Genomic DNA, 18785 nt, shown 5'->3' on the forward strand with positions numbered 1-18785 from the left:
CCTGCGTTGTGCGGTTCGCCCAGAAAAACCTCGTCACGACGGCTGTATTTTACGCTCGTTTACAATAAAGAAACAATATCTAATAAAGAAATAATGTCTGAGAAACGAATCGTCCAAAACCCATAACATTTGATATAATCGTAGCCTTTGACACTCTTAGCTACACCCTAAAAAATCAGGACACCCAAACAAACGTAACCCGTGCAGCAGGCCAAAAAAACATGCCCTTTTCATGAAAATAGTTACAAATAATCATCCCTAACGTCTGGGTTCCTTTAGGGTTCTTGCACACCACTATGACGCATCCGACATCCTATACCTGACCCCTGGTCTCCTTTACAAGCCTGTTGATTGTTTTGCATATATCTAATTGCTAATAATTCCATCCAAATTTTGCATGTTCCCCGTTAAACAAAATTTACAATAACAGCAGCAACGAGCAGAAATACAGTGAGCTTCTAGTAGATAGACTGTGTAACTTCTGAATTTTTTTTTTAATAACTCAGGCTCTGTGCTGCCCCATTTAAAAATAAAATGTCTAGCAAAAGAAAGAGTGGCAATGGACAGGTTAATGTAAAAGGAAACACCCGTGCCAAGTCATCTGCCAGTAAAGAATGGGGGTGGTCACTGGCGTAGCTATAGGGGTCGCAGCGGTCGCAATTGCGACAGGGCCCCGAAGCCAGGGGGCCCACAGCCCCCCGCACCACATCAATAAAAAGTTACTATAGTAACTCGGGCCGCGGGCCCCTGTTACTATAGTAACAGACTGTACTTACCTTCCTGGTTCCGGATCGCAGCGGAGGTTCTGACGTCAAGCGCTGTGCGCAGCGCATGACGTCACAGCGCTATGCGCCGCGCACAGCATCGAGACGACAGAACTACCGCCGCGGCTGAAGAGGAAGGTAAGATTAGCCCTGACTGGCGGGGTCCGACTCCCGGGACCTGCCAATCAGCTGTTTTGAAGGGGCCGCAGCACTCGAACGAGAGCTGCTCCCCTTAATTCCGGTCACACTGTGAATCGGTGTCGGCGATTCACAGTGTGAGCGAGTAGTGAAATGAAGGGGAAGCAGCTCTAGTACGAGTGCTGCGGCCCCTTCAAAACAGCTGATTGGCAGGTCCCGGGAGACGAACCCTGGACACATCAGCTATTGGTGGCCTATCCTGTGGATAGGCCATCAATGTTTAGGGACTGCACAACCCCTAAGCCTACGATGTAGCAGGCTTAGGGGGCCCATGAGACAGGATCACAGATTGTGTGATCCTGTCTGTTGCGCCCTGTATCTAAGCCAATCACATGGTAGGCTTAGATACATGGCCCATGTGTGATACTGTCTGTGGGACCCTGTATCTAAGTCTACCACACTGTAGGTCTAGATACAGGGCCCCAGCAGACAGTAATCTTATACTGTATAAGATTACTGTCTGCTGGACCCTATATCTAAGCCTACCTTGTGGTAGGCTTAGATACAGGGTCCCACAGACCGTATCACACATGGGCCCTGTACCTAAGCCTAACACATGTGTTACTAATCGTTTTTTGTGTGTTTTCTTACAGGTTCGGTCGTTGGACTACGTCAGATTCCAGGACTACTTCGATGACGGCTTTTTTTTATTATCAATAAAATGGTTAATGAAGGTTATGTGGGGTTCTTTTTTATTTCAATAAAATATTTTTTCTATGTCTTTGTTTTTTTTTTAACTTTATTACTACCGCCTTAGTAATAGCCGCCGGCTGATTGACAGCATCCATTGCTAAGGCGGGGCTTAGTGTTAGCCGATGCAGAGGCTAACACTAACCCCCTTTATTACCCCGGTACCCACCGCCACCAGGGGTGCTGGGAAGAGCCGGGTACGATCCAGTACCTGACCATCTGTAGTGATGGTTGGCCACTGGGGTGGCCGCAGGCTGGTAGTTTCAGGAGGGGAAAGGCCAAAAACAGTGGCCCTTCCCACCCTGGTAATGCTAGGCTGTTGCTGCTTTATTGTATCTGGCTGGTTATGAAAAATGGGGGGGACCCCACGTCATTTAAAAAATAAAAATAAAAAATAATAATTGGAAAGAACGATGTGGGGTCCCCCCCCCCAGTTTTCATAACCAGCCAGATACAACACAGCAGCAGCAGGCAGCATTACCAGGGTGGGAAGGGCCACTGTTTTTGGCCTTCCCCAGCCAGATACTACCAGCCTGCGGCCGCCCCGGTGCCTGACCGTCACTGCAGATGGTCGGGTACTGGTTCGTACTCGGCTCTTCCCAGTACCCCTGGTGGCGGTGGGTACCGGGGTAATAATGGGGGTTAGTGTTAGCCTCTGCACCTGCTAACATTAAGCCCCGCCTTAGTAATGGACTTTGTCAATCAGCCAGCGGCCATTACTAAGGCGGGGATAATAAAGTTTAAAAAGATACAAGCACATAGAAAAAATATTTTATTGAAATAAAAAAACACAACCCTCATTAACCATTTTATTGAGAATAAAAAAAACGCCGTCATTTAAGTCCTCGTATCCGAAGTCCAACAACCGAGCCTGTAAAAAAACACAAACACACAAAAATAATCAGTAACACATAAAGAAGCAAAATTATTATTCTTACCTTTCCTGGGTCCAGCGCTGGAGCCGCAATGTCAGCGAGCTGAGTCCTGTATCTAATCCAATCATGTGTGATACAGTCTGCTAAGCCCTGTATCTAATCCTATCATGTGTGATACCGTCTGCTGGGCCCTATATCTAATCCTATCATGTGTGATACTGCCTTCTGAGCCACTGTATCTAATCCTATCATGTGTGATACTGTCTGCTGAGCCACTGTATCTAATCCTATCATGTGTGATACTGTCTGCTGAGCCACTGTATCTAATCCTATCATGTGTGATACTGTCTGCTGGGCCGCTGTATCTAATCCTATCATGTGTGATACTGTCTGCTCAGCCACTGTATCTAATCCTATCATGTGTGATACTGTCTGCTGAGCCACTGTATCTAATCCTATCATGTGTGATACTGTCTGCTCAGCCACTGTATCTAATCCTATCATGTGTGATACTGTCTGCTGAGCTGTGTATCTAATCCTATCATGTGTGATACTGTCTGCTGAGCCACTATGTCTAATCCTATCATGTGTGATACTGTCTGCTCAGCCAGTGTATCTAATCCTATCATGTGTGATACTGTCTGCTGAGCCACTGTATCTAATCCTATCATGTGTGATACTGTCTGCTGAGCCACTGTATCTAATCCTATCATGTGTGATACTGCCTTCTGATCCACTGTATCTAATCCTATCATGTGTGATACTGTCTGCTGAGCCACTGTATCTAATCCTATCATGTGTGATACTGCCTTCTGATCCACTGTATCTAATCCTATCATGTGTGATACTGTCTGCTGAGTCATTGTATCTAATCCTATCATGTGTGATACTGTCTCCTGGGCCACTGCATCTAATCCTATCATGTGTGATACTGTCTGCTGAACTGCTGTATCTAATCCTATCATGTGTGATACTGTCTGCTGAGCCACTGTATCAAATCCTATCATGTGTGATACTGTCTACTGAGCCAATGTATCTAATCCTATCATGTGTGATACTGTCTGCTGAACTTCTGTATCTAATCCTATCATGTGTGATACTGTCTGCTGAGCCACTGTATCTAATCCTATCATGTCTGATACTGTCTGCTGAGCCAATGTATCTAATACTAGCCATAGCTTATAGGGTCGTAGTGCTATAGATATGCTATGCTGTCTCCTATACACACATTTTTTTTTGGGCGGACACATATGTATTGGGGCTATTTCCCCTGACTTTTTAAGCCCTGAGGGTATGTTCACACGGCAGCGTCCGTTACGACTGAAATTACGGTGCTGTTTTCAGGAGAAAACAGCACCGTAATTTCAGCCGTAAATACATGTGCAGGCGTCATTCGCTGCGTCCATTACGGACGTTATTGGAGCTGTTTTTCCATGGAGTCCATGGAAAACGGCTCCATTTACGTCTGAAGAAGTGACAGACAATTCTTTGACGCGGGCGTCTTTTTTACGCGCCGCCTTTTGACAGCGGCGTGTAAAAAAAATGACCGTCGGCACAGAACATCGTAAGACCCATTCAAATGAATGGGCAGATGTTTGCCAACTCTTTTGAGCCGCATTTTCGGACGTAAATCAATGCTAAAACGCCCGAATTACGTCCGTAAATAGGGTGTCTGAACCCAGCCTTAGTGACGCCCCAGCTGCTAGTGCTGCATTGTTGGGTCACTTAGGAGACCCAGTGATGAAGCTGAAAGCTGCGGACCGCCGGCGATGAGGAGTTTGCGGGGGGGCCCAATAAGAACTTTTGCATCGGGGCCCATGAGCCTTTAGCTACGCCCCTGGGGGTGGTCATAGCGCACGTAGCAGCAGCATTGTCGGCACCAGCCATCCAGTTAGTAGTAGCAGGCCACAGTTGTCCGTCACCTCCGGTAGATGCATTATTGCAGAGGAAGCAGATGGCATTGTGGACTGGATGGCTTACTCATCATTTCAGTCACATCAGAATGATACTACCTCTGATACCGTGACTTTAAGCCAGCATTCAGCGCATTCCTTCTCTTCCTTTCCAGTTAGTTTGCGGCTCAATGGAATAATTTCTATTTAAGCATCTCTGTCTTTACTGACCCTTAGTGTGTCTACCTTCTAAGGAAGATATTTAAGATAATGTTCCTGTTGATGAGCTCTATGAGAACAGTCAAGGTTTGGACTGCGATGAAGGGGAGGATCAGGCGGAGGTAAGGGACATGACTGAAATACATAGCTAAGTTGGAGGTGGGCTTACTGGCAATTGTAGTTATGTTGGTGGTGGTGGTAGGAGCACTATTAGCCATGGTGGTAGTGGCACTCTGGCTAAAAAGAGAAGTGGGAATCATAAGGAGGAGAAAGGAGCCCATGACATATCACAGTCTAAGAAAGTGGCGTGGATAATTATGATGATGATGGTGATGGTTGTGTGTTGGAAAGGACCAGGGAACTGGATAAGGGTGGTGAGAAGGTGATGACATCAGAGGATGAGGGTGTAGGCGGCGATAATGATTTGGCTGTACGGCCAAAAAATCAAAACCTGCCAGGGGTAGATCTGCTTCTACTGTGGTCAGCTCAGGAGCAGGTGATGCTGCTGCTGTTGGTGTAGACTCAAAAGCTGTCAAACCTAGGACAAGCTCGGGTGGTGGTAATGGCATAAATGTTGCGAGCTTTGCTGGTGCTGGCTTTTTTGTAGATATCTACCATGTGGTAATTTTTCTGGACACACCTGCTGACAATACCATCGCAGTGTGCAAGATCTGCAGGCAGATAGTAAACTGTGGCCATTCAGGCCCAAATGTGGAAACTACTGCTTTTTTTCAGAACATAAATAACATCATCTGTTCATGTGGAAGAACCGTACTGGCCAGCAAAGCCAGCCAGACCGTCCTCCTCGCCACCTTCATTCTAGTAGCACGGCCACATCCTCAGAAGGTGCATGGTTGTCGTTGTCATCATTATCGTCAACATCATAAACTCCTGCTCTGCCTGCTCCTTCTCCTTTTCCACTACTCCTACTCCACCATTCCATTGACAGTCATCAATAACTGAATGTCTGGGCAGGAAACAACAATATGTGCCCAGTAATTTGCTTGTCTGCCGACTGAACTCCCACCTGGCGAAGTTGAAGGCAGAGACAGTCGCTTCTGTACTACTGAGTGGATTCCACTGCCTTTAGGCAACTGATCGCATGCACTCAGACACGATGGAGGGTACCTAGATTCCATTTTTCCATCCTCAAAAAAAGTGACCGCTCATTGGTATTTTCGGTGTGTGGTACGGTGCATGCCACAACTGACAACACCGACACTGACATGTGGAGCAACAATTATGACCATTGAAATTATTTGGCTTTCACGGCCCACTGGATAATTATTTTCCGTGGCAGTGGCGACTATGCACCACCGCAACGAGGACAAGTGCTAGTGACATCTCCACGGTTCTGCAGGTCTTGTTCTGCCACCAAGCTTTTATACATCTCCATGTCCTCTTCAATGGACATCTTCCCGTCCTCATCAGAAACTGGGCAGAGCATTACTTTCATTCCCCCTCCCTCCTGCTTACCCCTAATGAAGCCATACAGCGGTCAGTTGCTATAGTGCCATGAGCAGCAAATGTCCTGCTGGATGTCACCCCGCTAACTACAACTGGTCAACACAGTCAGTGACAATGGCAGGAACATTGTGGTTGCACTACATTTCGGGAATATAACACATGCTCCCTTCATCTTGCACATTATAAATCTGATGGTGCAAGCTTTTTTATTTTAATTTTTACTATTATTATCTGCTAGACCTGCCCTGTTCACCTGTAAGTGCTATTATTACCTGCTAGATCTGCTCCGGTCACCTGTAAGTGTTATTATTATGTGTTAGTTCTGCCCCGGTCGCCTATAAGTGTTATTGTTATCTTCTAAATCTGCCCTGGTCACTTGTAAGTGTTATTATTATCTGTTAATTCTGCCCCGGTCACCTGTAAATGCTATTATTATCATCTCCTAGATCTGCTCCGGTCAGCTGCAAGTGTTAATATTATTTGATAGATCTGCCCCGGTCACCTATAAGTGTTATTATTATCTGCTAGTCCTGCATCTGTCACCTGTAAGTGTTATTATTATCTGGTAGTTCTACCCAAGTCACCTGTAAGTATTATTATTATCTGCTAGATCTGCCCCAATCACCTGTAAGTGCTATTATTACCTGTTAGATCTGCTGCGGTCACCTGTAAGTGTTATTATTGTCTGTTAGATCTGCCCTGGTCCTTTGTAAGTGTTGTTATTATCTGCTAGATCTGCCTCGGTCACCTGTAAATGTTAGCATCTGCTAGATCTGCCCCGATCACCTGTAAGTGTTATTATTATCTGCTAAATCTGCCCTGGTCACCTGTAAGTGTTGTTATTATCTGATAGATCTGCCCCGGTCACCTGTAAGTGTTATTATTGTCTGTTAGATCTGCCCTGGTCATCTGTAAGTGTTATTATTATCCGCTAGATCTGCCCCGGTCACCTATAAATGTTATCATCTGCTAGAACTGCCCCGATCACCTGTAAGTGTTATTATTATCTGCTAAATCTGCCCTGGTCACCTGTAAGTGCTATTATTGTGAAGTGACAGTGTCTAGGAGTAACAACAGCTTATTTACAAATAGCCTCTCCTTTGTGTCATCACTCGCCACAGAGAGTCAAAATGTCTCTGGAAGTGACATCAGCACAAGAACTGTGCGTTCAGTGCTTTATGAAACGAGTTTCTATGGTCAAGCAAAAATACACGAGCCTAAGATCACCATGCACAATGCAGAGCTTTGGCTAGAGGGATGTAAAGCATGCCACCACTGGACACTGGGGCAGTGTGTTCTCTGTAGGTATGAATCACGTCTCATTATCTGACACTCTGATTGATAAATCTGGGTTTGGAGAAAGACAGAAGAACGCTACTGAAAAGCAAAGTGCCTTCTCTAACAATTGGTGGCTAAGGGATAATGGACACTTTCAGACATTTGGCCCCTTATTTTTAGTGCAGGATAATCTTAGACAATTGTAGACATTTTATACAATTGTAGTCTTTATGGCAACAGTTCCTTTCCGGTTCCAGCATGACTGTGCCCCTGTGCCCAAAGCGTAGTCCATAAATACCTGGTATAATGAGTTTTGTGTAGAGGAACGTGAGTGTTCTACACATTGCCCTGACCATAACCCCATCCTAACCTTTGGGATGAAGTTATATGGTGATTGTGAGCCAGACCTTCTCATCCCACATCAGTGGATGACCTTACAAATGCCTTTTGGCTCATTGGTAACAAATTCCCACTGACACACTCCAAATTCTAGTGGAAAGCTTTTGTAGCCGCAAAAGTTGAGACCAACTCCATATTATTATTCATGGTTTTTCCAACAATATAGGTGAGGTGTTCCAGTGTCCATTTACCTTTGACCAAAAGGGTATATATATTTATATACTGTATATTATGACATATGTCTGGGTTTATTAAATGTTTTGTGTTTATTGTACTGCCTAGTTCTTCTTAGCAGAAATCATAGATCAAGAAACATGTCCGAGAAGCAGCAGAGCAGCAGGAGACTAAATCCTGAATGAGAAAGAAAACACTTTTGGCACAATGAAACTGAATGGCTTCTGACTCTACCCTGACCCGACGCTGACTTCGACAAACATCCAAAATCTTAAGCCTGAATAAACATTTATTTAATTTCTAATCATAGCGTTAACATATCTGATCTTACTACCATTATTTCTAGTGATTTCAATATTATATTAGGCAATGGAAAATCAACTGTTCATAGCCCTTCTATTCTTCTAGCTAATATGTTTGTTCCCTCATGTTTTCACAGAGGGTAAAGAGACTTAATAGATTCCTAATACTGTGTGTGTGTGTGTGTGTGTGTGTGTGTGTGTGTGTGTGTGTGTGTGTGTGTGTGTGTGTGTGCGTGTGTGTTGTGTGTTGTGTATTGTGTTACTATCCTTCCTTATCTAGGCCTTTAGCAGTACAATAGAACTGTGATTAAATCCTCTGCTGTGCTGCCCCAATCTACACAGTTAAACTGTATAGCTGACGGCCAAATTCCCCATTATGAAATCATATTTAGTATATATAATACAAAGGACGCTAAAATACTATAACTATAGATCCCTATTTCAGTCTCCATTGCAAAAAGTGAGGAAATTATGTCTCCTTAGTAGGAAATGTGTCATTGGGTAGATAACAGTAACAATCATTTATACCATCTCTTTTTGGGATTCTTATTTAGCTTTCTTTTTCAGAAAAATACAGAAAATGTGAATCTTCTTCATTTTGAAACTATAAAATGTTCTGAATATTTACACCACAATCAAGAGGTCACTATTTTAAAATTATTCCCCTTACCTTTCTACATTGACCATATTTATACTGTATGACTTATTATTAGATTCATATATAACATACAGAACATCAAAAAAATACCTTCCTGAAGGCTTCCTTGATGTCTTTATTTCTCAAGCAGTATATCACAGGGTTAGTTAGTGGAGTCACAATAGTGTACATGAGAGACAGAATCTTATATAAAGAAATAGATTTTCCCTTTCTTGGGGTCAGATAAACTGAAAATAGGGCCCCATAAAATATTGACACCACAGTTAAGTGGGAGCTGCAGGTAGAGAAGGCTTTTTGTCTACCGGTAATGGACTGTATCTTGAGGACTGTATGGACTATATATGCATAAGAAATGGAAATGATCAAGAATGGACAAACAATTACAAAGAATCCAATGACTAGAGCATATATCTGAAATGTCATTATATTAGAACAAGATAGAGCTAATATAGGATCAAAGTCACAAAAGAAGTGATCAATGACGTTTGACTTGCAGAAGTGAAGCTTGGAGATATTGATTGTTTCAATTATTGTTAGAGAAAAACCAATGAGCCAAGATAAAAGAACAGACATGAGGCAAACCAGAGGAGTCATCAAAGAATTATAATGTAGTGGGCGACATATGGCCAAATATCTGTCATAAGACATGACAGTCAGTAGAAGACATTCTGAGCAATCACAAGAAGAAAAGAAAAGAAACTGTGTAATACATCCAGATAGAGACATAGAAGATCCATTGTTCAGGACACCATGAAGCATGTTCGGGACAATATTTGAGGACAGGATGATATCTGACATGGTGAGTTGCGTCAGGAAGAAATACATGGGGCAGTGGAGGTTCTTGCTGTAGGACACCAGGGTGATGACCAAGAGGTTCCCGCAGATTGTAACACAGTAAATCATAAGAATTAGAAGAAAAAACAAAATTGTGAAGCTATGTAGTCCTGGAAACCCAAGGAGAAGAACTGAGGTTATGTTGCTCTCTTCCATTCCCTATAAAAATGAGACACGGATATAAATGAAGAACATTAATTCATGCAAATATTTACATATATTTATCTATATTTATTATGGGGGAATGTAGAAAAAAATCAAGAACATGTTACAGTAATAAGGTCATCAAGTTCTTAAAGGGATCCTGTCATCAACATCTTACCTGTTAAACTCGCCTGACCCCTCAATGGCCGCAGCTGTCCAGAGTTCGTTCCTGTTCTCTTCTTTCCTGAAGTCCTCCTCTGTCGGTAAATGTAGTCGTTTAAACTCTTCCCGCCTTTTATGGTAATTATTTTTCCCTCTGGGACCCAGCTTCTTAACCCCGCCCACCACCGCCACCTGTCCGGCCCTGACTGGCTAAGGAGCTGTCAATCAAAAAGAAGGAGGTGGAGTCCACTCTGAGACGCTGGAGGAATGAAAATCTGACTCTTTTCAGATGAAGATTTGACTCTTTTCTGCTCATTTGCATACGGTTTGGGACCACTGAAAAACGGAATACTAAAAGGTACAGAGCTTACTTAGAACATATTTATAGCTTAGATGACAATGATTTTTCACCCACTTTCACTAAGTATTGCTGGCTTTATAGCTAAAATGCTGGTGACAGGTTCCCTTTAAGGCACCTTTTCTTGGGCCAATGAACGGGCAAACAAGCAATCATATGAACGCTCGTTCCCGATCATTGCCCTATGTAAACAGGGCAACGATCAACTGATGAACGAAGAAATGTTCATCGGCTGCTCATATCGTCTACACAGCACAAAATATTATCGTTGTTGGCAGCACATCTCAATATGTAAATGGGGAGACATGCATGGGGACGAGTGATCAGAGTAACGGGTGCTCATCCCCATACATTACTGATCATAGCTCCTTGTGAGAGCTGTCTCGTTGATCGGAGCTCGTTTTTACGACCGATATTGACCGATGTAAATAGACCCTTACTGTAAAACCATCACTATGAATCTATTATCAGATTTTTCTAGTAGATTGACATAGACAGAATTATCACAACACAGATTAGATTTATTTGCTGCAGTAAGATCTGCTACTGATTTTTTTTATTCTAGTCCATTAGCTGCATTTGTTATTGCCTCATTGTAATAAATACCAAATACCAACACATTCACTGTTTCGGCATTAAAAAATAAAATAATTATTTTTGTGTCCTAGTTCTGGACAAATCCTTTAAAATTTTAATTAATAAGAAATGCAACACAACAAATGTTAGGAAGTCTGAAAATAATTTTGAGAATGTTTATGTGAAATAAACCAGATTACAAAACAATTATGGAATAAACTAAGAAGAAAGGACAAATTACCAAGATGAATTGTAAGAAATTGTATTTTCTAAATGACTGTATTTTTTTTGTATATGAGAGAAGATTAGGTAGACATGTGAGAGTATGTCCATAAGTAGAGTTTTTGCATCATTTTGCGTTTTTTGGGGAGTGCATTTCTATGAGTATTTCTATGTATTTGAGATCACCCACGGAACGACTGTAGACACCCACAGAACCTGAGAGATCGCCTAGTTAATGCAGCTATTGGGTCACCAGTAACAACACAACAGACATTTTTGGGGTCTCGTAAGTTGGGCTATTTCCATTGTCTGAATGATGAGAATTTGATAAAGGCTGAGTACTTTACACACCCACAATTTCCCACCCGATCTTTACCAACAATGCAATTCCTCTGGAAAGGGTAATTCTGCACAGTATCATGAAGTGTAAGAACAACTAGGACTTGGTCTCCCTCTCTCCACGGGCTCCAGAGCTGCATGGTCGGCCTCTATTGTATGTACACCCTTCATTAGATCCTATAGTTTTATTAAGAATACTTACGGCATGTGACGCGTTTCACTGGTTACACGTCTGCTCCTCTGTAAGTCTGATATTAAGTGTTAATGAAATGTATGAGGAGAATCCACTGCTTTTATATGTCAGTGAACTGGTGAATATCGAGATCAGACGAGTCCACAGAGAATCCCATGTAAGGTAAAGCACAAGAGAATGTAACGATGGTTTATTAATTAGGTGATTATTTCTTGGGCTCTGGGGTCATTTCTTTTCTGAGGTATTCTTCTACATTGTAAAAGATGTACAATGGTAAACAGACGGTACATCATATGTATTACAATCCCATGTATATGTAATGTTAAATACTTTTGTGTCAAAAAAGACAAAAGTATAGTAGGTATGATACCTTTATTGACTACCCAGAAAAGTTATATATGCAGCTACATGGACACACGTCACATCCCCATCAGACTGACTCCAGATGCCTTAACTCATCAGCCCTTTAACCTCCGTTTTATTGCCCCGGCTTATCTTAATGATGTATCACCTCATGTACTAATTATCTTTGTGTAACATCTTTAATGTTGTGCTTTTTCTATGTCATTCATTTCTAAACTTGCCTGAAGAAGGGGCCTTTGTGCTCTGAAAGATTATTTTTAAGCATATAGAACTTTTATGGTTAGACAATAAAGGTATCATACTATAACGAATCGGGGTAGGGAGACGGACAGGTGAGCCCTAATCTACCCGCAACTCAGTCCATGCCTACTTGCACGGCCCGTCCTAAGTGACGGCGTACAACTTGGCGACAGTCCCTACGCTCAATAAGTGAAAGACAGACAACACAAGACAAGGGCACATAGAAGCAAAGGGGGAAGTAGGGGCAGTTGCCCACGGAACACCGTGAGCAACAGGAGTGGTGAACGAGCCGAGTCAATCCAGGAGAGTACGTAGTGACAAAATCAGAGCAGGAGAAGAGTCAGTCAAGCCAGGGTCAAAAAGTAACAGCGGTCAATAATGTGAATAGCAGGAATCGCAGAGCCAGGAAACAAGACAATCACAGGCAAGGAACAACTGCTAGTGAGGGTATAAATAGACCAAGGGCGGGAGCAGAACCGTCAGGCCAGGATGTGATAGGTTCTCCCTCTCCTCAGCCTGCGAGCCTGAGTGGTAACAGATCGCGTCACTCTAGCAGACCTTGGAGCTAATGAAGGCTGATTAACCCCGGGCGTCGACACAGAACCTGTGTCTGGCAAATCCATTACAGTACCCCCCCTTTTATGAGGGGCCACTGGACCCCTCCTAGTTTGGCCTGGCTTGTTGGGGAACCGAAGATGGAACTTCTTGAGCAATATACCAACGTGAACATCCCGGGCAGGTACCCAAGTCCTCTCCTCAGGCCCATATCCTCTCCAAAGGACCAGGTACTGGAGGGAGCCTTGGACCATCCTGTTGTCCACAATCTTGGATACCTCGAATTCTACCCCATCAGGAGTGAGAACAGGGACCGGAGGTTTCCTCGATGTAGCCAAGGACGGGGAGCAGCTTTTCAAGAGGGAGGCATGGAACACATTGTGTATCTGAAAAGACGGGGGTAACTCCAGCCGGAAAGAGACAGGGTTGAGGACCTCAATGATCTTGTACGGCCCTATATACCGGGGAGCAAATATATTGGACGGAACTTTAAGGTGCAAATATTTAGAAGACAGCCACACCAGATCCTCGACCACAAACAGGGGGTTAGTTGAACGTCTTTTATCTGCCTGAGTCTTTTGGATGCTCTGGGACGTCTCAAGGTTCTTCTGAACCTGGGCCCAGACTGTGCACAGTTCCCGATGAACGACATCTACCTCGGGATTGTTGGAACCACCAGGTGAAACGGAGGAGAACCGTGGATTAAACCCAAAATTACAGAGGAAGGGAGAGACCCCCGACGAGTTACTGACCCGGTTATTAAGAAAATTCGGCGATGGAAATGAAGGAGACACAATCATTTTGACAGTCTGAAATAAAACACCTTAAGTATTGTTCTAGAGACTGATTAGTCCTCTCAGTTTGGCCATTAGTTTCAGGATGGAAGGCCCGAGGAAAAGGACAGATCAATCTCCAGTTTCTTACAGAAAGCTCTCCAAAACAATGAAACAAATTGTACCCCTCTGTCAGAAACAATATTGACCGGAACCCCATGGAGACGCAGGATGTGTTTGACAAACAAGGTAGCTAACGTCTTGGTATTGGGTAGTTTTTTGAGGGGTACAAAGTGGCACATCTTACTGAAGCGGTTTACTACAACCCACACCACCGACTTGCCTTGGGATGGAGGCAGATCGGTGATAAAATCCATGGAGATATGGGTCCAAGTAAGCTCGCAGGTCGGGACCTGGGAGTCTTGGACCTAGCACAAATTTCACAAGCGGCGACATAGGCCTTAATGTCTTAAAGCAACCCAGGCCACCAATAGGTTCTAGAAATGAGGTGCTTGGTACCCAGGATGCCTGGATGGCCAGATAGTGCGGAGTCATGATTCTCCCTGAGCAACCTTAGCCGGAATTGTAGGGGAACAAACAGCTTGTTCTCAGGTTCTTGATCTGCCGCAATTTCGGAGACTAAGTCTGAATCAACAGGGGATATGATTATACCTGGGGGCAAAATACAAGCGGGATCCTCCTCAGGAGGAGGGCTGGCCATGAAGCAATGCGACAGAGCATCAGCTTTAATATTTTTCGACCCAGCCCTATAGGTAACCACAAAGTTGAATCTCGTAAAAAACAACGCCCATCGAGCTTGTCTCGGGTTTAGCCTCCGGGCAGGTTCTAGGAAAACCAGATTCATGTGGTCAGTAAGTACCGTTACCTGGTGCCTAGCCCCCTCCAGGAAGTGGCGCCACTCTTCAAATGCCAATTTAATGGCTAAGAGTTCGCGGTTGCCAACGTCATAGTTTCTCTCAGTGGAGGAGAACTTCCTGGAGAAGTAGGGACCGGGACGGAGATGGGTGAGAGACCTAGTACCCTGGGACAAGACAGAACCCACTCCCACCTCGGAGGCGTCAACCTCCACGATGAATGGCTCTATTTGGTTAGGCTGAATCAGCACTGGGGCAGATACAAAGCACCTCATAAGGATCTCAAAAGCCTGGACCGCTTACGGAGGCCAGTGGAGGAGATCAGCACCTTTACGAATGAGGTCCGTAAGAGGCTTAGCGATGACCGAGAAATTAGCAATAAATCTCCTGTAATAATTAGAAAACCCCAGGAAACACTGTATGGCCTTCAGGGAGGCAGGGCGGACCCATTCTGTTACAGCCTGAACCTTGGCAGGGTCCATGTGGAATTCGTTAGGAGTGAGGATTTGACCCAAAAATGGCATCTGCTGCACCCCAAACACACATTTTTCGGTTTTTGCAAAGAGTTTGTTTTTCCGAAGGGCCTGGAGCATCTTCCTGACATGCTCAATGTGGGAGGACCAGTCCTTGGAAAACACAAGTATATCATCAAGGTGCACTACAAGAAATACCCCCAAATAGTCTCTTAAAATCTCATTTATGAAATTCTGGAAGACCGCGGGAGCATTACACAACCCACCTCTCTGATCCGGATAAGGTTATAAGCCCCCCGAAGACCGAACTTCGAGAACCATTGGGCCCCCTGAACCTGATTGAAGAGATCAGGAATCAAAGGAAGGGAATATTGGTTCCTAAGGCTGGGTTCACAGGACCATGTTACGTCCGTAATGTACGGAACGTATTTCGGCCGGAAGACCCGGACCGAACACAGTGCAGGGAGCCGGGCTCCTAGCATCATAGTGATGTACGATGCTAGGAGTCCCTGCCTCGCTGCAGGACAACTGTCCCGTACTGTAATCATGTTTTCAGTACGGGACAGTAGTTCCACGCAGAGGCAGGGACTCCTAGCATCGTACATCACTATGATGCTAGGAGCCCGGCTCCCTGCACTGTGTTCGGTCCGGGTCTTCCGGCCGAAATACGTTCCGTACATTACGGACGTAACATGGTCATGTGAACCCAGCCTTACAGTGATCTTATTTAAATTTCGGTAGTCGATGCACGGCCTAAGACCACCATCCTTCCCCACGAAGAAGAAGCCAGCACCTACCGGAGAAGTAGAGGGGCGAATGTAACCCTTGGCCAGACTTTCCTGGATATATTCTCTCATGGCTTCACGTTCAGGACAAGAGAGATTAAATATCCTACCTTTTGGGAGCTTAGCTCCTGGTACCAAATCGATTGCGCAATCGTACTCTCTATGAGGAGGTAACTAACGGAGAAGTAGAGGAGCGAATGTAACCCTTGGCCAGGCATTCCTGGATATACTCTCTCATGGCTTCACGTTCGGGACAGGAGAGATTAAATATCCTACCCTTAGGGAGCTTAGCTCCTGGTACCAAATTGATAGCGCAATCGTATTCTCTATGAGGAAGTAACACTTCGGAGGCCTTTTTAGAAAAAACATCAGCGAAGTCCTGAATAAACTCAGGTAGAGTGTTCACCTCCTCAACGAGAGAAACCAAATTAATAGAAAAACATGACGTCATGCATACATTACCCTATTTAGTAAGATCACCAGTATTCCAGTTAAAAGTGGGATTATGCGTCTGCAACCAAGGAAGGCCTAAAATGAAATCGGACGATAACCCCTGCATCACTAACACAGAACGCTGCTCCAAATGAATGGAGCCAACAATGAGTTCAAAAACAGGGGTATGCTGCATAAAATAAACATTAGCAAGTGGAGTGGAGTCTATACCCACTACCGGGACAGGTTTAGGCAAATCAATTAATGGCATAGCTAGAGAGATAGCAAATTCCACAGACATAATATTAGCAGCAGACCCTGAGTCCACGAAGGCACTGCCGGTGGCAGACCTACCATCAAAAGAGACCTGAAAGGGGAACAAGATTTTATTAGGCTTTATGTTTATGGGAAATACCTGTGCGCCCATGCGACCTCCTCGATGGTCACTTAGGCGCGGAAGTCTTTCCGGTTGCTTATTCTTGCGCTTGGGACAGGAGTTCAGTAGATGCTTTTCATCCCCACAGTAGAAGCAGAGACCATTCTTCCTGCGGAAATCTCTACGTTGTTTGGGAGACACGGAGGCCCCGAGTTGCATCTGTTCATCCGAGTTCTCCGTGGAAGAACGAAGCAACGGAACCTCGGGAGCCATCATAGGGGAGCCAGAGGTGAAGGCACCAGAACGTTCAAGTCGTCGTTCCCTGAGACATCGATCAAGACGTACCACTAAAGCCATAACTTGATCTAGAGAGTCTGAAGTGGGATAGCTAACTAACAGGTCTTTCAGGGCGTTCGACAGACCCAATCTAAACTGGCACCTCAAGGCAGGGTCATTCCACCGAGAAGCTACACACCACTTCCTAAAGTCAGAACAGTACTCCTCAACGGGTCTCTTACCCTGACGTAAGGTCACCAGCTGACTCTCGGCAAAGGCAGTTTTGTCAGTCTCGTCATAGATGAGCCCGAGAGCAGAAAAAAAAGGTCTACAGAAGAAAGTTCAGGGGTGTCAGGAGCCAAGGAGAAGGCCCATTCCTGGAGGCCGTCCTGGAGCCAGGACCTAATCATACCCACTCGCTATCTCCAGGACGGCCTCCATCTGGATCCGGACCACTTATTGGTCACGTGTGATGTTGAGTCCCTCTACACCAGCATTCAACACAGGGACGGTTTGCATGCAGTGGCAAATTTTTTATTGATGAGCAATATTGAAAAGGAGACCTCTCAGCTCATTTTGTCTCTTTTAGATTTCATCCTTAAACATAATTTTTTCACCTTTAATGGTTCCTTTTTCCTACAGCTCCAGGGGACGGCTATGGGGGCAGCTTGCGCACCCTCTTATGCCAATCTGTTCCTGGGGCTGTGGGAGAGGGACCTTTTTCTGTCAGATCGTGAGCCATTGATGAGCCGTGTCCTGTTTTGGGCACGGTTCATCGATGACATTTTCATGATCTGGCAGGGTACTCCAGATGATCTCATTTACTTTATTAATGTTCTGAACGGCAATTCTCTAAATATTAAACTTACATACAAATGGAGTTATTTCAGCATTGATTTTTTGGATATTTTGATTAAGAAAGATGTCAACGGTCTTTTACAGACAGATCTTCATCGGAAGGAGACATCTACTAATTCGCTACTGCATGCCACCTCCTCACACCCTCAACATACCATCGACGCGATTCCAGTGGGCCAATTCTTACGCGTCAAAAAGATTTGTTCTACTGAAGAAGATCTTAAACTTCGTTCTGACGAATTGGGAGATAGGTTCACTCAGAGGGGTTACAGCCAACGTAGCATACGCAAAGCTCCACATCGAGCATCAGAGGTGAATCGACAACAATTACTTCAGGTCACCCCAAAAGATTGTAAACAACCAAAGGTGAGATTTGTTACCACCTTTAACTCACGTTGGGCAGAAATGTGTGATGTCTTGAATAAATTTTGGCCTATCCTGCTGACTGACCCCATTTTGCAGAGGTTGCTTCCAAATTACCCTGCCATGGCACCGCGCAGAGCTCGCAATCTGTGCGATGCCATGGTACATAGTTATCTCTTGTCAATCAAACCCGGCAAGGTTTTTGGCACAAAGGAGCCCAAATGGGGCTGCAAACCATGTGGCGATTGTATAAGCTGTCCCAACATTGAACGCTCTAACAATTTTGTGGACTCCAGTGGAAATGGCAGTTTCAAGATTTGTTGGCCCATATCTTGCAACACTAAAGGGGTTATTTACCATGCTACCTGCCCATGTACAAAGATATACATAGGCATGACTACCCGTGAGTTGCGTTTGAGAGTAAGGGAGCATGTCAGGGATATTGAAAATGCGAAAATCGAAGATGATGTTGAACAACTTAAAACAATCCCTAGACATTTCCGACTCTACCATGCTTGCAACTCCAAAATGTTGAAGGTAAGGGGCATTGACCATATCATCCTTGATATGCATGGAGGTGATCTCAAAAAACTTTTATTACAAAGAGAGTGCAAATGGATTTGGAGGCTCCAAACTTTACACCCCAAGGGTCTCAATGAGACCGCGGGGTTT

General features: G+C 44.4%; 1 protein-coding gene across 1 annotated transcript; it reads right to left on the bottom strand.

Moving 5' to 3' along the window:
- Nucleotides 1-313: 313 nt before the first annotated feature.
- On the bottom strand, nucleotides 314-9906 carry LOC142740970 (olfactory receptor 6B2-like). The gene is made up of 2 exons (XM_075850373.1): nucleotides 9005-9906; nucleotides 314-353 (listed from the first exon to the last, which is right to left on the bottom strand). The coding sequence occupies exons 1-2, from the start codon at nucleotides 9904-9906 to the stop codon at nucleotides 314-316; spliced, it is 942 nt and encodes a 313-aa protein (XP_075706488.1).
- Nucleotides 9907-18785: the final 8879 nt, after the last annotated feature.

The sequence above is a fragment of the Rhinoderma darwinii genome, chromosome 2 (genome assembly GCF_050947455.1).
Source record: "Rhinoderma darwinii isolate aRhiDar2 chromosome 2, aRhiDar2.hap1, whole genome shotgun sequence".
NCBI classification, from domain to species: domain Eukaryota; kingdom Metazoa; phylum Chordata; class Amphibia; order Anura; family Rhinodermatidae; genus Rhinoderma; species Rhinoderma darwinii.

What these genes read in the sequence shown, in the direction of transcription:
- LOC142740970 (XM_075850373.1), bottom strand. Translation starts at nt 9,906, where the DNA reads ATGGAAGAGAGCAACATAACCTCAGTTCTTCTCCTTGGGTTTCCAGGA. An exon ending in AAGGAAGCCTTCAGGAAGGT is followed by an intron (nt 354 to 9,004) that starts ATTTTTTTGATG and finishes TATATGCAAAAC; the next exon opens with AATCAACAGGCTTGTAAAGG.